The sequence below is a fragment of the Salvia hispanica genome, chromosome 2 (genome assembly GCF_029641045.1).
Source record: "Salvia hispanica isolate PSC_SH4W2 chromosome 2, Shi_PSC_v1, whole genome shotgun sequence".
NCBI classification, from domain to species: domain Eukaryota; kingdom Viridiplantae; phylum Streptophyta; class Magnoliopsida; order Lamiales; family Lamiaceae; genus Salvia; species Salvia hispanica.
Window position 1 is genome coordinate 66,121,858 of NC_142693.1, and position 17,867 is coordinate 66,139,724.

Consider the following 17,867-nt stretch of genomic DNA (forward strand, 5'->3'; position numbering starts at 1 on the left):
TTTGAATTTTATATTTATATTACCACGGTGTTTTATTTTTTACATTTGGAGGAGGTGGCATATTGGACATTGCACTCTCTTATGTCAGGGACTTTTGACAAAAAGAACTAGCACGAATATTATTTAATTTTATTTCTCTCATTAATTTCTTCGTGGACTTTTTTATCAGTATTTTCCATCTTTGTTATGGATGTGGGGACTAAAATTTATAAATTCATGCTAGTATTTTATTAGTCCCACGCCTCTATATATCTCTATATAATGCATAAAAAATAGAGACTGGCAAAGCTACATATATATGGGAAAAAAAGGGGATTACAAAATAAATAAAAGATTCAAGTGTTAACTAAAACATTTAGTTTGCTTTGTTCTATCCTAGTTTCTCTGCATAAAAACTATACTATCATAACACAAGATGATCTTTCAAGACCTGTCTAGCAAGATCAAATGCCCCACTTTGCTTATATATCAAATGAAGATTGTAAGCTGCTTCGCGACGAAGATCACAGTAGCCTGGCATTTTGATCTTGGTGGCATTTTGATTCTCATACGGGAGCGTTGGAATGGGATAATCCTTTTCGCGGGTGGTCAGTGCCTTCTCGTAGTATTGAGCAGCCAAAGAAACAAGGCCAACATGATGGTACGCCCGAGCAATGTTGTACAATGCCTCCTGCAAGAGAATTTACACTGTAAAGTCATGCTTCGATGGATTGAATAATCTTAACTCATTCGATCTTATCATCCTTCAATTGTAGTATCATATTTCATGCCAATCTAAACTACCATCCAAAAGTGAACTCCCCCTAAAGCGCTAAACATGGGAATTAGAATCTCGAAAGATAGTAGACTGAGAGAGAACTTATAAGAAACAAACCTGACTGTCTCCACAAAGGCGCAAGTTGTTATAGAGGAACGCGAGCCCTTGTAAGAAAGTCTGGTGCTTGTTTTGAAGTCGGAGGCCAAGGGACAAATTTATCAAGGCAGTTCCTAGAAAAATATTAGGAATATAAATGAATTTAACCTTTTTTCTGAGGCAAGTAATTTTATACTAATCTTTAATTCTAAGAGGCGAAGATGCATACCTCCACAAAGGTTGATCAAGGGATTGTCAGGCATCAGTTTATAGGCGTGCAAGTATTCTCGAGCAGCAGTCTGATGCTGACTGATCATAGTAAACTGGTGACCGGTAATAAGAATAGGTGGTATAGAATCTTTGTGTTTCACTCTCATGGAATGAAGGAGTTTGTTGCGTCTTGATAGTCGATTCATTCTGAATATGTGATCAACAGACTTGAGGAAGCAAAATAAAAATTGTACTAGTATGAAATTCAATAATCTAATTTGCACCAACTATTACCTGAGTATTACTTTGTAGCAGTGATTCCAAGCAGAAAAACTGTAAGGGTCTCGACTTACAAAGTCACGTACTAAATCCCACCCGTGTGCAGGATCAGCAATTAAAGCTTCTAATTCTACAAGCGAAAAAGGTCACGAAACACATTAGAACTTTTAAGAGTTATTGTTATTTTATGAAAATGCAACAAAATTTGTACAGGCAAAGATGAGCATAGCGTATAAACTATAAAAGAGGAAAATTTCAACAAACAAAACTTACGAGCTCCAATAGTCCGAAGCTCCTTCTTTATTTGAACAGGTAATGCATCCAGTTTTAAGCTGATTTTTACAATCCCTAGTGCACTCGAATACCTTCTCAATGAAGATAATGACTTGCATAACTACAAAAATAGTAAATTACAAAGAATATCAGACTGTAATCAAGAAGTTTGATTTGTTTAATAAAAGGTGGTTCTTGTGCAATGTCATGGGATAATGGATAGGTGTAGTGTTCGTTTATACATGGTCGTGTTGAGGGTGTGGACGGTTTAACGGGAACTTGACTGTTCAATAAGATAACAGGTATACAAAATCATAAAGACACGCATAGAGGGGGAGACAAACAATAAGAGAAGGATTGCAAAGAGACTTACATCTACAATCAACAGATGATTCTTCTCTTCATTCAAAAAGCCTGGCAAAGGAGACTCCATAGACACTTGCTGCACCGTGCACGAAACATCATATTCAAAACCAGGCCATTGTGAGCCAGTAACAGCAAGGAGTGTACAATTGAAATTACATCACAAGTACTCATTTCTTACCTGAGATTCATCGTCTGAATCATCACTGTTATAATCACATCCAGCAGCCAATGCTTCAGCTCGTTTCGCTTCTTTGAGTGCAGCCTTTTTCTGGAGCACCTTTTTTGCTCTGGCAGCTTTGGACCTAACCAGGAGATGGAAGGCAAAGTTCTAAAAAGGGCTCATACTATCAAAACATATGCTTGTTTCTATCTGGAAATATTATTCCAGAACGAATAAAACTTATTTGTATGAGAGGTTTTAAGAATGCTCACAGAGCTGCAGAAGAAGCTAAAGGAGGAAGTCCAAGAAGCACTCTGTCGGAGTTAGGATCTTTCAGAACTTCCGTCCTTTCTGAAAGAACACTACCAGTCAGCCGTGGACGGGATCTGGCCTTATTCCATGAGAAAAGTTTGGTATGCCAATAAGATTCTGAAATTGGGAAATAAAATAGAGAGTATTGGATGGTGTGGGATGATATAGAGCAGGGTACCTTCCGTTGGTTTTGTTCGACAAGCAATGTCTCATGAATTACTGGAAAAAGCACGTCCACAAAAGCCTCAACCAACCCTTTAGATTTATAGATCTGAGAAAGCTTTAACTTGATCTTTCCACTATGGTGCCACAACTTCCGTGGGTCTGATTTTGAGTCGGGATCTGCTATGGAGAACGAAACACTTACTAGCAACAACTAGAACAAGGATATTTTATTAAAAATTTTGCAAAAGGTATGATACCTGATTCTACTGGAGGAGAAAGCACAGAAATTGCTTCATCATCTCTTCCTTCTTCAAGAAGCATAGACGATAATGTCATCCGTGCATCAACACTATCATGAAGTTTCCGAATAGCTGCAAGAGAAAAATGTGGTGAGAGATATGAACGAACTAAAAAAGAGGAATGTAAAACAGAAAAACATTTTCAAATGATCTATAAACTCCACAATCAAGAATCATCAAGCAACTTGTTCGCACACTTTCAAACATGTGTACAAATCTGAATCCGACATTCACCTTTTTTATAATATTCAATTGCTTGTCCTCTTTGCTTTAGAGAAACACAACACCTTGCAATTTTCAAGTGTAGGTAGCCCTGAACACACGGAATTTCGAATATCACACCATAAATCACTGGTAGTATTCTGGAAATATAAAGTACTTGTATGAAGTAAGAATACTATACTGTATTCTTTTTTGCATTGCATACATTATACTTCTCCGAGTCTTCCTCTAACATCAAATAATACGTTAATGCAGACTCAGGATGCCCGACGCTCATGAGTGAGTCTGCGACATCGATGATTAGGTGAGGATTATTAGCTGCAGCCTCTTGATTCAGAACTTTGAAGCAAGCCTGTCAATTTAGCAAACAGTGAGTTGATTGAAGAAAACAATACTAAAGCAAAAGCTGCAAACAGATCCAAACGAGGAAAGTTTGAGAATATAATAGAAGGAAAGGAATATGTGGCTGGTAACTAGTCTAAAATAATGATGGACATATTTACAACACCAACCTCTGCTTTCTCCTTATGACCAAGATGAATGTGGCATATTCCAGCTTTTGTTATTAAATCCAGTGGCATCTGTTTTCCAGTATTATACACCTTTTGTGTGTGTTCAATATGCTCAAGAGCTATGGCATACTTATCGTTATCCATCAGAACTGACACCAAGAGATCAACTACACCTATATTAGCAGCATCCTTCTGACGCTTGAGACTTTCCTCCAGCATACTGACAGCTCGCTCATGTTGCTTGCATTTTTGGTACAGCTGAAACCGAGAATGAAAATTATCGATAATGAGAGTAGTAAAAATATTAATTAATGCTGAATCATTAAAGTTGTTACCAAAAGTGGGGAACCTAAGAGTGTGTACTGTGCTGATCCTAGGGAAAGATCAGTCTCATAACAAGTGATGTGTACAACAATGAGACACATCTAAACATATTACGTTTCCCAACAGATGAGACACATATATTACTGAGGATGTGCACACTACTAATACGATTCATCATTCCATCATGGTGCCCATTGGCAAGATTTTCTATTTCTCAACTTTGATGTTTTGTTTCACAACTCACAAGGAATCGTAGGATAAAAAACCTAATCACCACACATATTCAACTGCGAATTGGTAAGCAATATACTTCGTACTTCATTTACTAATCAAAACATGCACTACAAGGGGATGGCAAACAATCTAAATGACATTATGTAACCTGTGCCGCTTTCTGCAGAACTTCAATGTTATCGGGACAGCGGCGAGCAATTTGTTCATAGGACTCAGCTGCTTTTTGATACTTTTCGAGCTCAACATAGAGCGAAGCACGGGTTGAATGAAGATCAATATCTTCTGGATCTGCTACTATTGCTTTGTTGAGGCAATAATAGGCCTGCTTTATGTCTTCGTGCTCTCTACAAATGATAATAAGGGTAGAATATTTTTCTGGTATCATTTCAGTCCATCAAATTAGTATAATGATGACACATTACGAACACATTCTAAACATGGAAGTAATCAGTAATAAGGTGATGGTTTTATTAAGTTCAAACAATTAAATTTAGCTCTCTCTTCAACATGGATATGAGATTTTTTTATTTCACTAAGCATTAAAAGCCACCTTAACAGAAGTCTGACATCTAAACTAAGAGCCATCTTGATCTTAAGATAAAAAAAATTATGCAATGGGACAAAGCTAATACAGGACGGATAGCTTTGCTTAAACACATGAGTTACAGGTCTATTGCAAATTTAAATTTATTAGTATAAGATAATCAGAAGTACATCAAGAGGGTAGCATTTCAGTCCAATTCAAGATAAAAACAGACAAACAACAAGCAAACAAAGAGTTTTCTTGGAAAAAAAACAAGCAAACAAAGAGGACTGACATCATAAGGATGTACCACGAGATAAAAGTGAATGTTTTATATGTTACAGCTAACCTAAAAACATAATGATGCATGTCCAATCAAGTGGTATTACCTAATAACATAAAGAAGAGAACAAAGAGGAATCATACATTGATTTCGCAAGAAGAAGTTTCCACAAAGAAGCATCCTTCGGATTCAAATGCGCAGCAATCATGTAAAAAATCATTGCTTTCTTATTATCATCCGTCGCAGAATATATCAGACCAAGTGTATGATATGGATCCGAAAGATTTGGGGCAAGACGAATTACTTCATGCAACAGACAAATGGCCTACATTTTAAAACATGACTAGTTAGAAAAAGCATTTGCAGAATAGAGTTGATGTTCCACATGTCAAATATAGAAATGACAATAGGCATGGAAAGATTCATTGCTCATACAAAATTCTTTTTATTGCATAAGCCATCTGAAGACAAATGAGAAAAAATTGTTCGTGACGTAGACATACCTTGTCAAAGTAACCTTGTGCATAATGAAGTGTAGCATCGCCAAGTTTTCTAGTCACTTCAGGATTCAATTTGTTCTTTGTTCCCTTCCTCCTTCCTCTTCGCCTCTCCTAAGTTTGGCACCAACCACAGTATGTAAATAACACATATAATTAAATGACCTCAAACAACTAGAATGCACATTACAAAGAAAAATATCATAATTAACAAATGATAGATAAAAAAAATTCTTGAGGAATCGTCAGGATATCATTAAAAAACCAACAAAATTACTACTACACCTTACAAAAGCTATTTAATTGAACACCCAACCATCAAAGATCCAAATGCATAAGAGAAACATTTTCTACATAATAGCTCCTTGATAATTTCACATTTAATTAAATTCACACAGACTTTAAATTAACTTGAACCACCAACATATCGCATTTACCAGTAACCATATATACAACTCCAGGCTAAGGAATTACCACAGGAAAATGAATCAAAGAACTTTAAAATCAAAACACCAAATTAGAACCCTTAACAAACAACGCATACTAACCTTCCTCGACCTCCTCCTCCTCTTCCTAACACCAAAGTTCATAGCCTCCTCAATTTCCTCGCGGGTCGCTCCAGCATTCTCCTCCTCTTGTCTCAATCTCTTAGCCAGTGTTTCACTGCGATCCCGGTGTAAATACAAAAGTCAATAAATACATCAATTTTGCTGAGATTTACATCAAATTACACAAAAGCAGAAAAAAGCAATGGAATACCTCTCATTCTCGTGAGGAGATGGGCGTTTCTTCGCCGCCAAAGCCTTGTATTGGTCCTCAATCTGCTGGAAAACCTCATAAAGCGGCACACGCGAGGAGTCTTCGCCCTCGACAAAAGAGAGGGGGTCCATTTCGCCTTCGAATTGAAAATTGTAATCTTCTTCTCTCTCTGATTCTCCATCTTCAGAAACCTCGCTGGTTTCTCCATCTTCCTCTTTCCCTTCATCCTCTCGCAAATCTAGCTCCTCTATCATGTCCAGAGCCGAACAACTTTCAGCCCCCTCAGCCGCCGAAGGAGGAGTTCCGCTGCTCTGAACCTCCATAAGTATGGAATTTAACTGCTTCAATTATACATACTGCCTGATTAATGATTGAGAAATGAATTCAAATCCATCATCTCAAGCTCTAACTAGCTCCTTACAGTGCCATTTTGGATCAGCCGAATAGGAAAAAAAAATCAAAGACTGGATTTTTTTCTTAATCATGTGCGTGTTTGGATGATAATCCATAAATAGGCTAACATATACTTCAAAGTGCTGACTAAACAAATAAATATTGGTTGAATTGGTGCCTCTTTGGCACTTGCAAATTCAAAATCAGCGTATTCATTCATAGTAACAGATACAAGAAGTAAATCATTCAATTAATCCATGCTTTACAACTCAATTCAATATTATAGATTATCAATACAATAGCAAAGAAAGAGCTGAATTCACGACTCGAAAGATGTGAAACGCACCTGAGAGAGAGAGAGAGAGAGAGCTGAATTACGACGTTTAGGGTAATAAAAACATTCAAGCCACAATATACTAAACACTCCCAAAAATTATTTTCAATGATATAAAATTATTCCCAAAAATGGGTATTCATTACCCGCAAATATTTTTATTTTGATTTCTCAGACTTACTAAAAGCTATACGGAGTATTTTATTCTAGTAATTATTGTCAATGATATAAATTATTCTCATTGGATAATACTCGGTCGGATTTTGGGTAACTCGACAATTGTGAAACATCAATATCTATACCCGAAAAATCGGGTATCCTGAAAATTTTAGATTGGATCGTGATTACTTGATACCTATATCCAAATAGACATCCCTCCCTACTTATATTTTATGTTTGGATAAAATAAAATGGGCTTTTTTTTGTTGGCTTATGCCCCGGTGAATTAACTATAATCATATTCAATGGGGAGTGTTAACTACTCATTAAATAATAGCCCTTAGATATTCAAACCAAGGGCCTTGTTCATCAGTCTCGGAATATCAATACAATAAAAAAAAAAAAAAAAAAAAAAAGTCAATAAGGACATTAAGGTCAATTTATAACAAATTAATTGTAACTAACTTTTGAAAAATATCACATAAACTTTAAAACGATTAACTTTCTCGATTTAAATTATTTTTTCACACAATATATAACAAATTAAAGATAATTTCATAATGATTCTGACGAAATCTCACCTGCATATTTAAAAAATTTGAATTTTTTTAAAAAAAAATTCATTTTTTTCTTACAGCAAACCGATTTAATTTTTTATGCTGGACTTTGTTTTCTGTTTCAGAAAATTGTGTTTTATACGGTGGTTGGCTTAGGGTCTTTTATGCACTTCTTTTTTATTGTATATTGGTAGTTTAATCCCCGGCAATAGAAAATCTAAGTAATTATTAAATTATACAACTATTTCCGTTCAAAAATATTAAAATTTCAATTGTGAATGATACAAGTTTTAATTTAAAATTAGTAAAATAGAAGAGATATAAATAAAAGAGAAATTTTTTTTACTAAAATTGACAAAGACTAATTTTGGTGGAGGATCCAAAATGAAAAAATAAAATAAAATTATTTTCCGTAGCTCTAAGTAAAGATAGAATATATTTTTGGCTCAAACAATTTACAAGTAGACAAGCGAAATCAACAATGATTCATTTTAGAGTACAGCAATAGGACAACATAATTAGAAGTGATTAGAATTTAGAGAAGGCCAATTTGTTTGCAATTCTCGACAGAATCAACAAGAGTTTCTTTCAACGTCCTATATTTCCAACCAAGTCCCTGTAGTTTCTCCGAACTCACTTGTGGCACGCCCCTGCCTTGTTTGAAACTGTCAAAACACAGCCAATTAAGTTGTTAAGCATTTGCCAATCAACCACAGAGAAAGAATTTTAATATAATTACCTTTTGGGATAGTTATGGTGAGGATAAATCTCCTTCAAATCTTGTACCAAATCCTCGTTTTTTATCATATGAGAAGTGCATATGTATCGACCTTGGGCATTAGGTCTCTCGTATATTAATTTCATAGCTTCGGCTACATCACGTACATCTACTATTACACGCAAATTGTTTTCCATTGCTTCGTCCCCTCCTACCAAAAATGAAATACTCGTATATGAGATAACAACATTTTGAATTTTTAATTTGACTCAACCAGTAAAATAGTAGTACCTTTGAACAAGTCAAGCAAGATGAAAGTGCTAGCGTTTGGGGTATGTTGGAGCATGGGGCCGAGGATGATGCCGGGGCAAACGGAAACCAAGTCAAGCCCATTTGTGTCTGCATAGGCCCACGCCTCAGCCTCAGCTGCTATTTTGGAGAAACAATACCAATTCTATATACAAAAGGGATGAGTTATAAGTTAGATCGTAAAAGAAGGCATGTACGGAGTAGTAATTAATAGAATTCTCACATTAGTGTTCCGGCAGAATTCCTTGTCGGACCAACAAGCCTCGTCCAACACCTTGTCCTTAGGGAAACTAGGGTTTATCACGACCGCAACAATCGACGAGACGAGCACCACTCGTCGCACCTTGGCTTCGGAGCATGCTTTGAGCACATTCAGGGTGCCTTTCACGGCAGGCTCAACTATATCAACCTATTGCCAATTATATATTCTCAAGTTTATAAGGTTATCCTAAATCTAATTTATCTGAAATACCCTGGTCAAAATCAATCGAAATATTTAAATTAACATAATCGAAAAAACTAAAACTAAAACTAAAACTAAAACTAAAACTAAAACCAAAATCCTTTTATGAATTTATTTAAGCTAGAAATTAAAATCACCAACTTATAATTAAAGGATTAATTTTGGGAATCCGAATTAGCGATCCAATTAAATATTGAAAGAATGAAACCTCGGGGTTGGGGCCGGAAGTAGTAGAAGGGCTAGCAACATGGAAAACTCCATCACATCCTTTTACAGCTGCAAGAATTGAATCCAAATCGAACAAATCTGCCTTGAAGAGTTTGAGATTTTCAGTTGCATTTTCAAGCTTCCACAAATGCCCATTTTTCTCATCGGCTGCATCATCAATTAAGTTTATACTTAAATCAAATCATCACATTATAGTAGTAGTAGTAGTAGTACATAATTACAGATCTAGAGAGAGTACCTGGATTTCTGACAGTGCCGTGAACAGTGTAGCCGTTAGAGAGAAGAAGCTTGATGAGCCACGATGCCACGTAGCCTCCAGCTCCGGTCACACAAACACTCTTCTTACCATTTTCTGCCATTTTCACTCTCAGATCAAACTACCACAGCTCACTTCATGTCTTATAATTTAAGTAACAATCATTTATAATGCTGCACACTATAACTGCGTAATAATATTTTTTTTGTCTCAGCACTCATCCGTTGACTTTGTATGCTGGCATGCCTAGTTTGACCCCACGTGTCTATGTCCAAATTGCATTCTTTTTAAAACATTGTTAATTAAACTAGGTATGGAAAGCTTAAGTTATTTTATAGCCCAAAACCTCAGCCTCTTTCAACAAATACTATAAAACTTTGGCCCAATATAAATTAATTATAAGCCCAAAGCTATCTTCGTCCTCAAAATTCTTAATGGAATGGTTGATCATTTTTTAAAGGTAATTGCCTTCTCCCATAATTTTTGTTATAAGGCTTAAGGCATAGTCTCAGTAATATGGAATAGATCATAGGCCAAATATACAAAAGTGGAACAGATTTACACACATTTTATTTTATACTCCAAACACTTCTTCTTCTTCTTCCCCAAACAAGAGGGCATCCATTAACATTGTTACTGTTCTTTGAAATTTAAATATAATCACTATAAAAAAAGAGAGCCATTTTCTTGAGAAGGTGGTTGCCATTTAATGGTGTGGAAGTTTCATGCTAATTATGCAATGGTGGTTCTGTAGACGACTTGAAGGTTGACGGGCCAAGTCTTTCATATCAACTTATTTTATATAGTAGTAAAAAGTAAGACTAGGACTCACAAATTTACTTAAATTAATATTTACAATTGACTACAAACTCATCTTTACCTAATAATAATATGGATTTGTGTAATGAGATGAGAACATATGCATTCGATACTTTAGTGTCGTCTAACTCAACACGTAACTAAAATGAACAAAGTATATATATATTGTTTTCAATTAAGAAGATTCCAAAAAAATTTAAAAATGATGGTATTATATGTATGTACGTACAGAAGAAAAAAAAATTGATAGGAAGTATATTTTCAAAATGATTTGATCGATCATTAATAAGAAGTTTTGAACTTGACCACAACATTTGTGTCCATGCCTTTGATATAATGTGTGTGTCAGTGTGTTATGGTGATTGGTTTATAAACATGAGAAAAATGAGGTGGTTGATGTTATTGGTGGTGAATTCAGACCCGCAGATATTGAGTGTGAGTGATGAGTGCAGCTGCAGATGTATCTATCTTTCAACGCAACGCTAATGCCACGTGGCTTCAACTCCGAGCTAACTTGTCAGAGGTCGGCAAGATGTGAGTTCAGCGGACGACTCGGACCCGGTTTACGCCATGGCTCAGTGCAGAAACTACATGTCTCAAGCCGACTGCTTGACCTGCTACGACAAAGCCTTCACCCTCATTCAAATCAAACTGTGTAGCCAGCAACCAGATCGGCGGTCAGGTCGCCTTTGAGGGCTGTATGTATTAGTTTGGCGATTTGTATTGGACAATTTTAGCTAAACTACCATTTTCATTTGTCTCATAACGGATTAAACACAAATCTATGTCTTAATCATCCAAAGGAAAGACAAAACATTGTACTTACAGAGTCAAAGCACACAATTTAACGGACAAAATGTGTGATGACTACCACATACCAATATAAACCGCACACATTTAACAAAAGAGTGTAATAGTAAACATATATATACATATACTCTCCAAAATCAAATATCTCATAGTCTGCATTATCTAAGACTAAGAATGTATTTTTGTTGACATGTTCTTCGCCATGCAATTATTTGATACACAAGTCAATGCATGGTACAATTATTCAAACCAAGCGTACAACGTGTTTAAACAGCACAATTTCTTATTGGTCATGAATTGACAAGACCTTTTTCCTTGTAATTCTCAACAGAATCAGCAAGAGTTTCTTTCAATGGATTATATCTCCATCCAAGTCCCTGCAGTTTTTCCGAACTCAACTGCGGCAGCTCCTTACCTTCTTTGAACCTACAAAAAATGGAAAAATTATTCAAATTTTTATCGTGCTTTACCATAGTTTAAGCGTGATAAGTGAAGTTTATTACCTCTTTGGATAGTCATAGTTAGGATAGATTTCCTTAACTGTTTGGACCAAATCCTCAGTGTTGATCATGTGAGAAGTGCATAGGTATCGACCTTGAGCTTGAGGTGTCTCGTATACTAGTTTGATTGCTTCAGCCACGTCGCGTACATCTACTATTGCACGTACGTGGTTCTCTGTTACCTCATACCCCTCTATCGAATCAAAATGTATTCATATCAGATTATGGTAAAATTAGAATAAGTTGGTTCATACTTGCCATTAATATTGATGTTAAATACATCTAAATATTGTGGCTCCCTTTCCATAGACTAGTATGGTTCAGTGGCAAATCAACAAAATAGATTCCTACATGATTGCTGGATTTGTTAAGGTTGGCCAATTATATAATTGGACAACTATTTCTTAGTATAGTCAAACAAAACGTGTATGAAAAATATGTAGTAATACCTTTCAATAACTTTAGGAGGAATAAACTGCTTGAATTTGGTGTACGCTGCAGCATTGGGCCGAGGACGAGGCTTGGGCACAAGGTGATCAAGTCGAGGCCATTGGCCTCCGCATATTTTCGAGCCTCAGACTCGGCTGCTGTTTTTGAGTAGTAATACCAATTCTGCACACAAAAATTAATTCAATTGAATATAATATGATAGGATTATTAATAATCATCAAAAGGAGTATATTGCACAAATTGGGAGGCTTGAAATAAAAGTTATTACATTAGTTCTCCTGCAGTATTCTGTATCCGACCAACAAGTCTCATCCATAACTTTTTCCTTTGGCCAATTGGGGTTCATCACAACCGCAACACACGACGACACAACCACGACACGAGACACGTTTGCCTCGGAGCATGCTTTTAGGACATTGAGAGTGCCATTCACTGCCGGCTCAACAACTTCCACCTAATAATTAATACTTATGTTAAGATGCCTATAAATGTTGCAAATAATAAGTAATACGGATTGTACCTCAGGATTAGATACAGATGCAGAAGGAGTAGGGCTGGCGACGTGGAAAAGACCATCACACCCTTTGACTGCGGCGAGAATGGAGTCAAAATCGAGTAAGTCTGCTTTGAAGAGTCTCAGCTTTTGAGCTGCATTCTCAAAGCTCAGCAAATGGGCATTTTTGTCATCCTCTGCATTAGATATCATTCATATCATATAAATGAGTCTTACAACAAAATTAGGATTCGATTAAATGCATGTTTGGTTGGGGTGATAACTCATCTAGGGATGGAATTTTATAAAAAAAATGTCGTATATGTAGAGAGAGGGAGAGAGAGAGAAGTAACCGGGATTTCTGAGGGTGCCGTGAACGGTGTAGCCTTGAGAGAGAAGAAGCTTGATGAGCCAAGATGCCACGTAACCTCCAGCGCCGGTTACACAAACACTCATGCCTTTCTCTGCCATTTTGTTTCCGTATCTCAAATATTGCTAATCTATGTATGTGTAGATCTATATGTAGGAGTATAATTTAATCAAACGAATCTTCAAATCATAGTAGGACAAGAAAATGATTCCAATTTCCAACTGCACATGCTTCTTGTGGACAAATAGCACATCACGTCAACAAGTAGCTAGGTTTTAATTAATATTCGGCACTATTAGTATAGGATCGTGGAAATTGGGTAACATGTGAGATTCATAAAATGGACCGGCAGCTGCAATGAGATATAACGTGATAGAGCAGCAGCATACTAATAAGAATAAGAATAATCATCAGATATTCTCATTTTAAGGATTTATTCAGATATCCTACTTAGTTATTTGTTTCATCTCCAAGTTTGATTATCAATATTTCACAATAAGCCTAGAATCTAATAGGGAACGTTTGCATTCCTAACGTATCTAAACTATGCAACCAATGGCGCCCTAAAATGCAATTAATATTGAAAATCGAGCCATTATCAAAAAAAAAAAGATTTGAAATTTGACAGAATTGGGCTTTTTGGCCCATTTATATTAGAATGTACTATTGGCCTGTGATGCTGTTTTGAAGCCCAACACAATTGCAGACTGTTTCGAAGCCCAAACATAAATGCCCACCTTTGTCATAAAAACTCGCATTGAAAAATAAAAAGACAAAAATTTATCCTAATTGGAAATGGATTTTATCTCAAGTACTTATCAAGGATACCCTCATGCATGCATAAATACACCCCAATTTATTATGAAAATTTTCTCAACCATGGATTGGCTTAAATATGGGTTGTTTACAATTACATCCGAATCATTGCAAAAACACAGCCTTCCCAACCATCAAATTCATCAATGTTTCCATCCTCTTCTCACGCCTTCTTCCCTTCCTTTCATCGGAATGCAGCGCTGCCGCTCCCACCCACGTCATCTTCCAAGAGTGCTAATCGTACAATGCCATAGAAGAGGTGGTCGGAAAAGTCTATCCGATCCCGCGATCATCTCCGTGGAGTATATTTTTTCTATTATCAATAAATTCATAATCTAGGATACACTTGAATCATTTTAGATGAAGGTGAGACCTTGTAGCTTAATTTATAGTACAAAATGATACTGCTAAGCCTCCAAATTTTACCATAATAATCATCATAAATATATAACTTCGTGCATATTTAATCTTGAATTTTTTCAACGATAACAAAAACATGCTAGTAACATATTACAACCAAAAAGATAATTATTTTGTCTAATAACACTATGTGGTTTTGGTCTTTTGGATCAAATTGCAATAAGAAATCCTATATATAGTGAATTCAGGTGGTCCTATATACATATAAGTTAACTAACTATATCTTCGACAACTGGATCAAACATTCCATAATTAAATTATTAAATACCTATACTTTTATTTTCTTAAAAGTATATATATCCCAACTGTCTTACAAGCACTTTATCTATGGTGCTAAGAAAACTCCAGAAGACTCCAACTGTCCAACTGATTTGCAAATTATGTCTATAAATTAGGTATCAAACAAACTTCATTTTTGGTCACACACTCTATCATTTTGTTTTTTAATACTCCATAATTTCTAGTAATTCATTTCCCAATCCCCTTACTTTTCGGGCTTCTATAAATTTAATATCAATATATGTTCTCGAAAACCCTTTCGAGGTGAACATTGTTGCACTAAACTTTTGTTTAAATAAAAGCGACTGCATGCATGTATTTCTTTTGTCAGAAAAATATTGAAATCATTTTTATCAAGAGTAATTACGTTGGCGAGTGTTTTTATGAAACGAAATAATTAGATGATGACAATAATATGTACTGAAATATAATTACCAAAAACGAAAACAAAACTATATACTGTAGAAGATAAGAAGAATGTATTAGAAGGCACCTTTTATATTTAATGTTAATTTCCTAAATCCCGTATGAAACGAAAACCATATAATGGGCCCCGAGCATAAATTCATTGTGAGAACAAATTTACATTGCTATGCTTTCAAATTTTCAATTACATGGATATGTTGATTTACACAATTATTGCAAATATTTACTAATGAATAGGCAAATGTAGGAATGAGTACAATTTAGACACACTGTGTATGCTTATGTAGTGAATAGTGATTAATTTGGACCACATAAATTATTGGGTATGCTAAATCTTTACGATTGTTCGAAAGTTCAAAACTATATTTTCGTGAAATTGGACCACTAGCACGTAAGTCTATCACATTATTATATATATTGAGTTTATTTATTTAAGCTATATCTCGATGTTGAAGTAATTGAGTTTTTCTTCAAGTGAAGTGCTAATGTACTTCGTCTCTTTAATGTATTATTACTACACATGATGCTGAAAAAAATGTATTCATATAATAAGATTAGTAAATAAATGCCACATATGACGTATCAAACCTCAGCGGGATAATATTATTTTGTTCAAAAATTAAATGAAAGTTTTTATAATTGTAAAACAGGAGCAGTACTTTAAAATATAAAATTACTTCATATTTATCAACTAATCAGTTTGGAGTATTATCGCACATTTCGTCATTTATTCGACGTGGTAGATTATACTCCTACTAGCTTATATCTTTATGAAACTAGTAAAAGGACCACGAAAAAAGATGATATGTCGAAGTTGAAGTTTTGGATATTTTACTTGGTTTATGTGTGTGCTGAAGTTGAAGTTTTGGAAACATTGTGTTTTCGCTCATATATTGTCTATTGCATACTTGAAAAATAATTATTTCGCCGTCCCACTCAAGATGTTCATATTTTTTAGTGATATATATTAGATTTTAGGAGAAGTTGTTAGGTAAAGTAGAAAAAAAATATAGTTAAATATTTTAATGAGAGATGAATTTATTTTAAATATAAAAGTGGACGTCTTGAGTATGACAAAGTAAAAATGAAAAGTGGAAATATCGAGTGAGACGGATGAAGGACTATAAAAGTAATAATTTGAATTGTACGTAGTTAATAGTAATACTACTACTACCTTCGTCCACCAAATTTGTCTCATTTTTCTATTTCCGTCTGTCCCATAAAATTTATCTCATTTCACTTTTATCATTTTTGGTAGTGTACCTCATATTTCACTAACTCATTCCTACTCACATTTTATTTATAAAACTAATATATAAAAGTAGGACCAACAATCTACTAACTTTTTCAATTCACTTTCTATTACATTTCTTAAAACCTGTGTCGGGTCAAAGTGGGACAAATTTTGGTGGACGGAGGTAGTGCTATTTAATAAATATTCAACAAAAAGTGTAGTTTTTGAGAGCAGCCTAAGTAGTTATAAATTTATCAAACGATTAACTTGGACCACCTCATATATTAATATCGTAGTTTATGTCCCATGCTATTTAATTTGTTAAGAGTATAGTATATTTTTATGAAATTATTAAACTGGAACTGGACCACGAGTGTGCGCCCCAACCAAGCATATGTCTTTTATCTAACTAGTTGATGGTTACATGTACATTATATATCTTGAGTTCTTGACGGTAATATTTTCGTTTTCAGTTATAAATTTAATTGTGAATTTAGTGATCTTATCAATACGTAAACAACATAATACCTAAATAAATATTACCAAAAGGATATAACTTGAAATGTCTGCATGTGTGACCCATATATCATAGAGGATTAGGAAGAATGATGCTACAAACTCATTTTTAAATAAAAAACATGAATCCTGAATTCATTGGTATGAATATAACTGGTAGATGTACGTACGGGTTTAAAATTGAAATTTTAGTCACCTATAAAATTTGAACCCATGACTATAAATTCATGCAAAAAGGTTTCAATACGCTTTAATTTGTACTGTGATCTAAGGACTAAAAATAATCCCCAATTAGAAGCCACCTATATATTTACACACACACAATATTTGGTAAGAAAAAATAGAGATGAAATTAATTGAGGGCCACTTCTAACACGTGCATGTGAGGGGTGATCGTATTGTGAACATCATGCAACATTTTGTGTTAGATCCACTTGCAATATCTCACTTTTATACGAACTACATTGTCGGAGAATTTAATCTACTTTCTTTTTGCATGTATACACTCTACAATACGTACTTACAAAAGCATTTGTACCTTCTTTTCTTCTTCTTTTTTTGGAAATGACTATACTTAGGATTTATATCAAAATGAGTTATAAACAAATCATAGTACTACTATTTGCTTCGTATATCAAAAATAAAATAAAACCACATTAGTTAAGTAAGAAAAGAGTGTGCAACTTTTTAAATTATCATACGGGAATGAGTACATGGATTCTATCAATGAGCACAAGCACGGTATAATTTTGTAATTTTTTCTACTTTTATTTAAGTGTCGCCGCCTTATAAATTAGTACTAATAGAGTAAATATTTATGTTACACAAAGAATTAAGCAATAATCGACTATACATAAAAATCTCATTTAAGTCAGCGAAGAATTTTTTTGTCCTCAGTTACAACAAGTTTATAAGGTGAATAATAGTAATTCTTTATTTGTCATACGATAATTTGAGAAGGAGAAGCGTCTTAGATCTGAATTTCCATCTGCATTAATTTTCATTAAAACATCCATCAGCAGTTATATACCCAAATCAACAGAAAG

General features: G+C 34.7%; 3 protein-coding genes across 5 annotated transcripts; all 3 read right to left on the reverse strand.

Annotated features, from left to right (window-relative positions):
* Positions 1–273: 273 nt before the first annotated feature.
* LOC125201176 (uncharacterized) lies at positions 274–7,132 on the reverse strand. 3 transcript variants are annotated; one of them, XM_089065786.1, is made up of 19 exons: positions 7,011–7,132; positions 6,272–6,609; positions 6,061–6,175; positions 5,519–5,626; positions 5,159–5,340; positions 4,358–4,553; positions 3,652–3,909; positions 3,345–3,491; positions 3,152–3,230; positions 2,876–2,989; positions 2,632–2,798; positions 2,414–2,532; positions 2,160–2,283; positions 1,989–2,057; positions 1,616–1,736; positions 1,358–1,472; positions 1,083–1,270; positions 875–987; positions 274–670 (listed from the first exon to the last, which is right to left on the reverse strand). In XM_089065786.1, the coding sequence occupies exons 2-19, from the start codon at positions 6,592–6,594 to the stop codon at positions 404–406; spliced, it is 2,805 nt and encodes a 934-aa protein (XP_088921912.1). In that variant the 5' UTR covers positions 6,595–6,609; positions 7,011–7,132; the 3' UTR covers positions 274–403. The 3 variants fall into 3 exon arrangements, with proteins under 3 accessions (XP_088921912.1, XP_047955109.1, XP_047955110.1); XM_048099152.2 differs by lacking the exon at positions 7,011–7,132 and having other exon boundaries at positions 6,272–6,666; XM_048099153.2 differs by lacking the exon at positions 7,011–7,132 and having other exon boundaries at positions 2,632–2,795; positions 6,272–6,663.
* Positions 7,133–8,137: 1,005 nt separating this feature from the next.
* LOC125201940 (cinnamoyl-CoA reductase 1-like) lies at positions 8,138–9,841 on the reverse strand. The gene is made up of 6 exons (XM_048100239.2): positions 9,671–9,841; positions 9,413–9,579; positions 8,965–9,150; positions 8,724–8,886; positions 8,454–8,643; positions 8,138–8,379 (listed from the first exon to the last, which is right to left on the reverse strand). The coding sequence occupies exons 1-6, from the start codon at positions 9,789–9,791 to the stop codon at positions 8,250–8,252; spliced, it is 957 nt and encodes a 318-aa protein (XP_047956196.2). The 5' UTR covers positions 9,792–9,841; the 3' UTR covers positions 8,138–8,249.
* Positions 9,842–11,350: 1,509 nt separating this feature from the next.
* Positions 11,351–13,293, reverse strand: LOC125202202 (cinnamoyl-CoA reductase 1-like). Its single transcript, XM_048100565.2, has 6 exons — positions 13,114–13,293; positions 12,788–12,957; positions 12,536–12,721; positions 12,267–12,429; positions 11,821–12,010; positions 11,351–11,743 (listed from the first exon to the last, which is right to left on the reverse strand). Exons 1-6 carry the CDS (start codon positions 13,229–13,231, stop codon positions 11,608–11,610), a joined length of 963 nt encoding a protein of 320 aa, XP_047956522.2. The 5' UTR covers positions 13,232–13,293; the 3' UTR covers positions 11,351–11,607.
* Between the last annotated feature and the right edge of the window lie 4,574 nt (positions 13,294–17,867).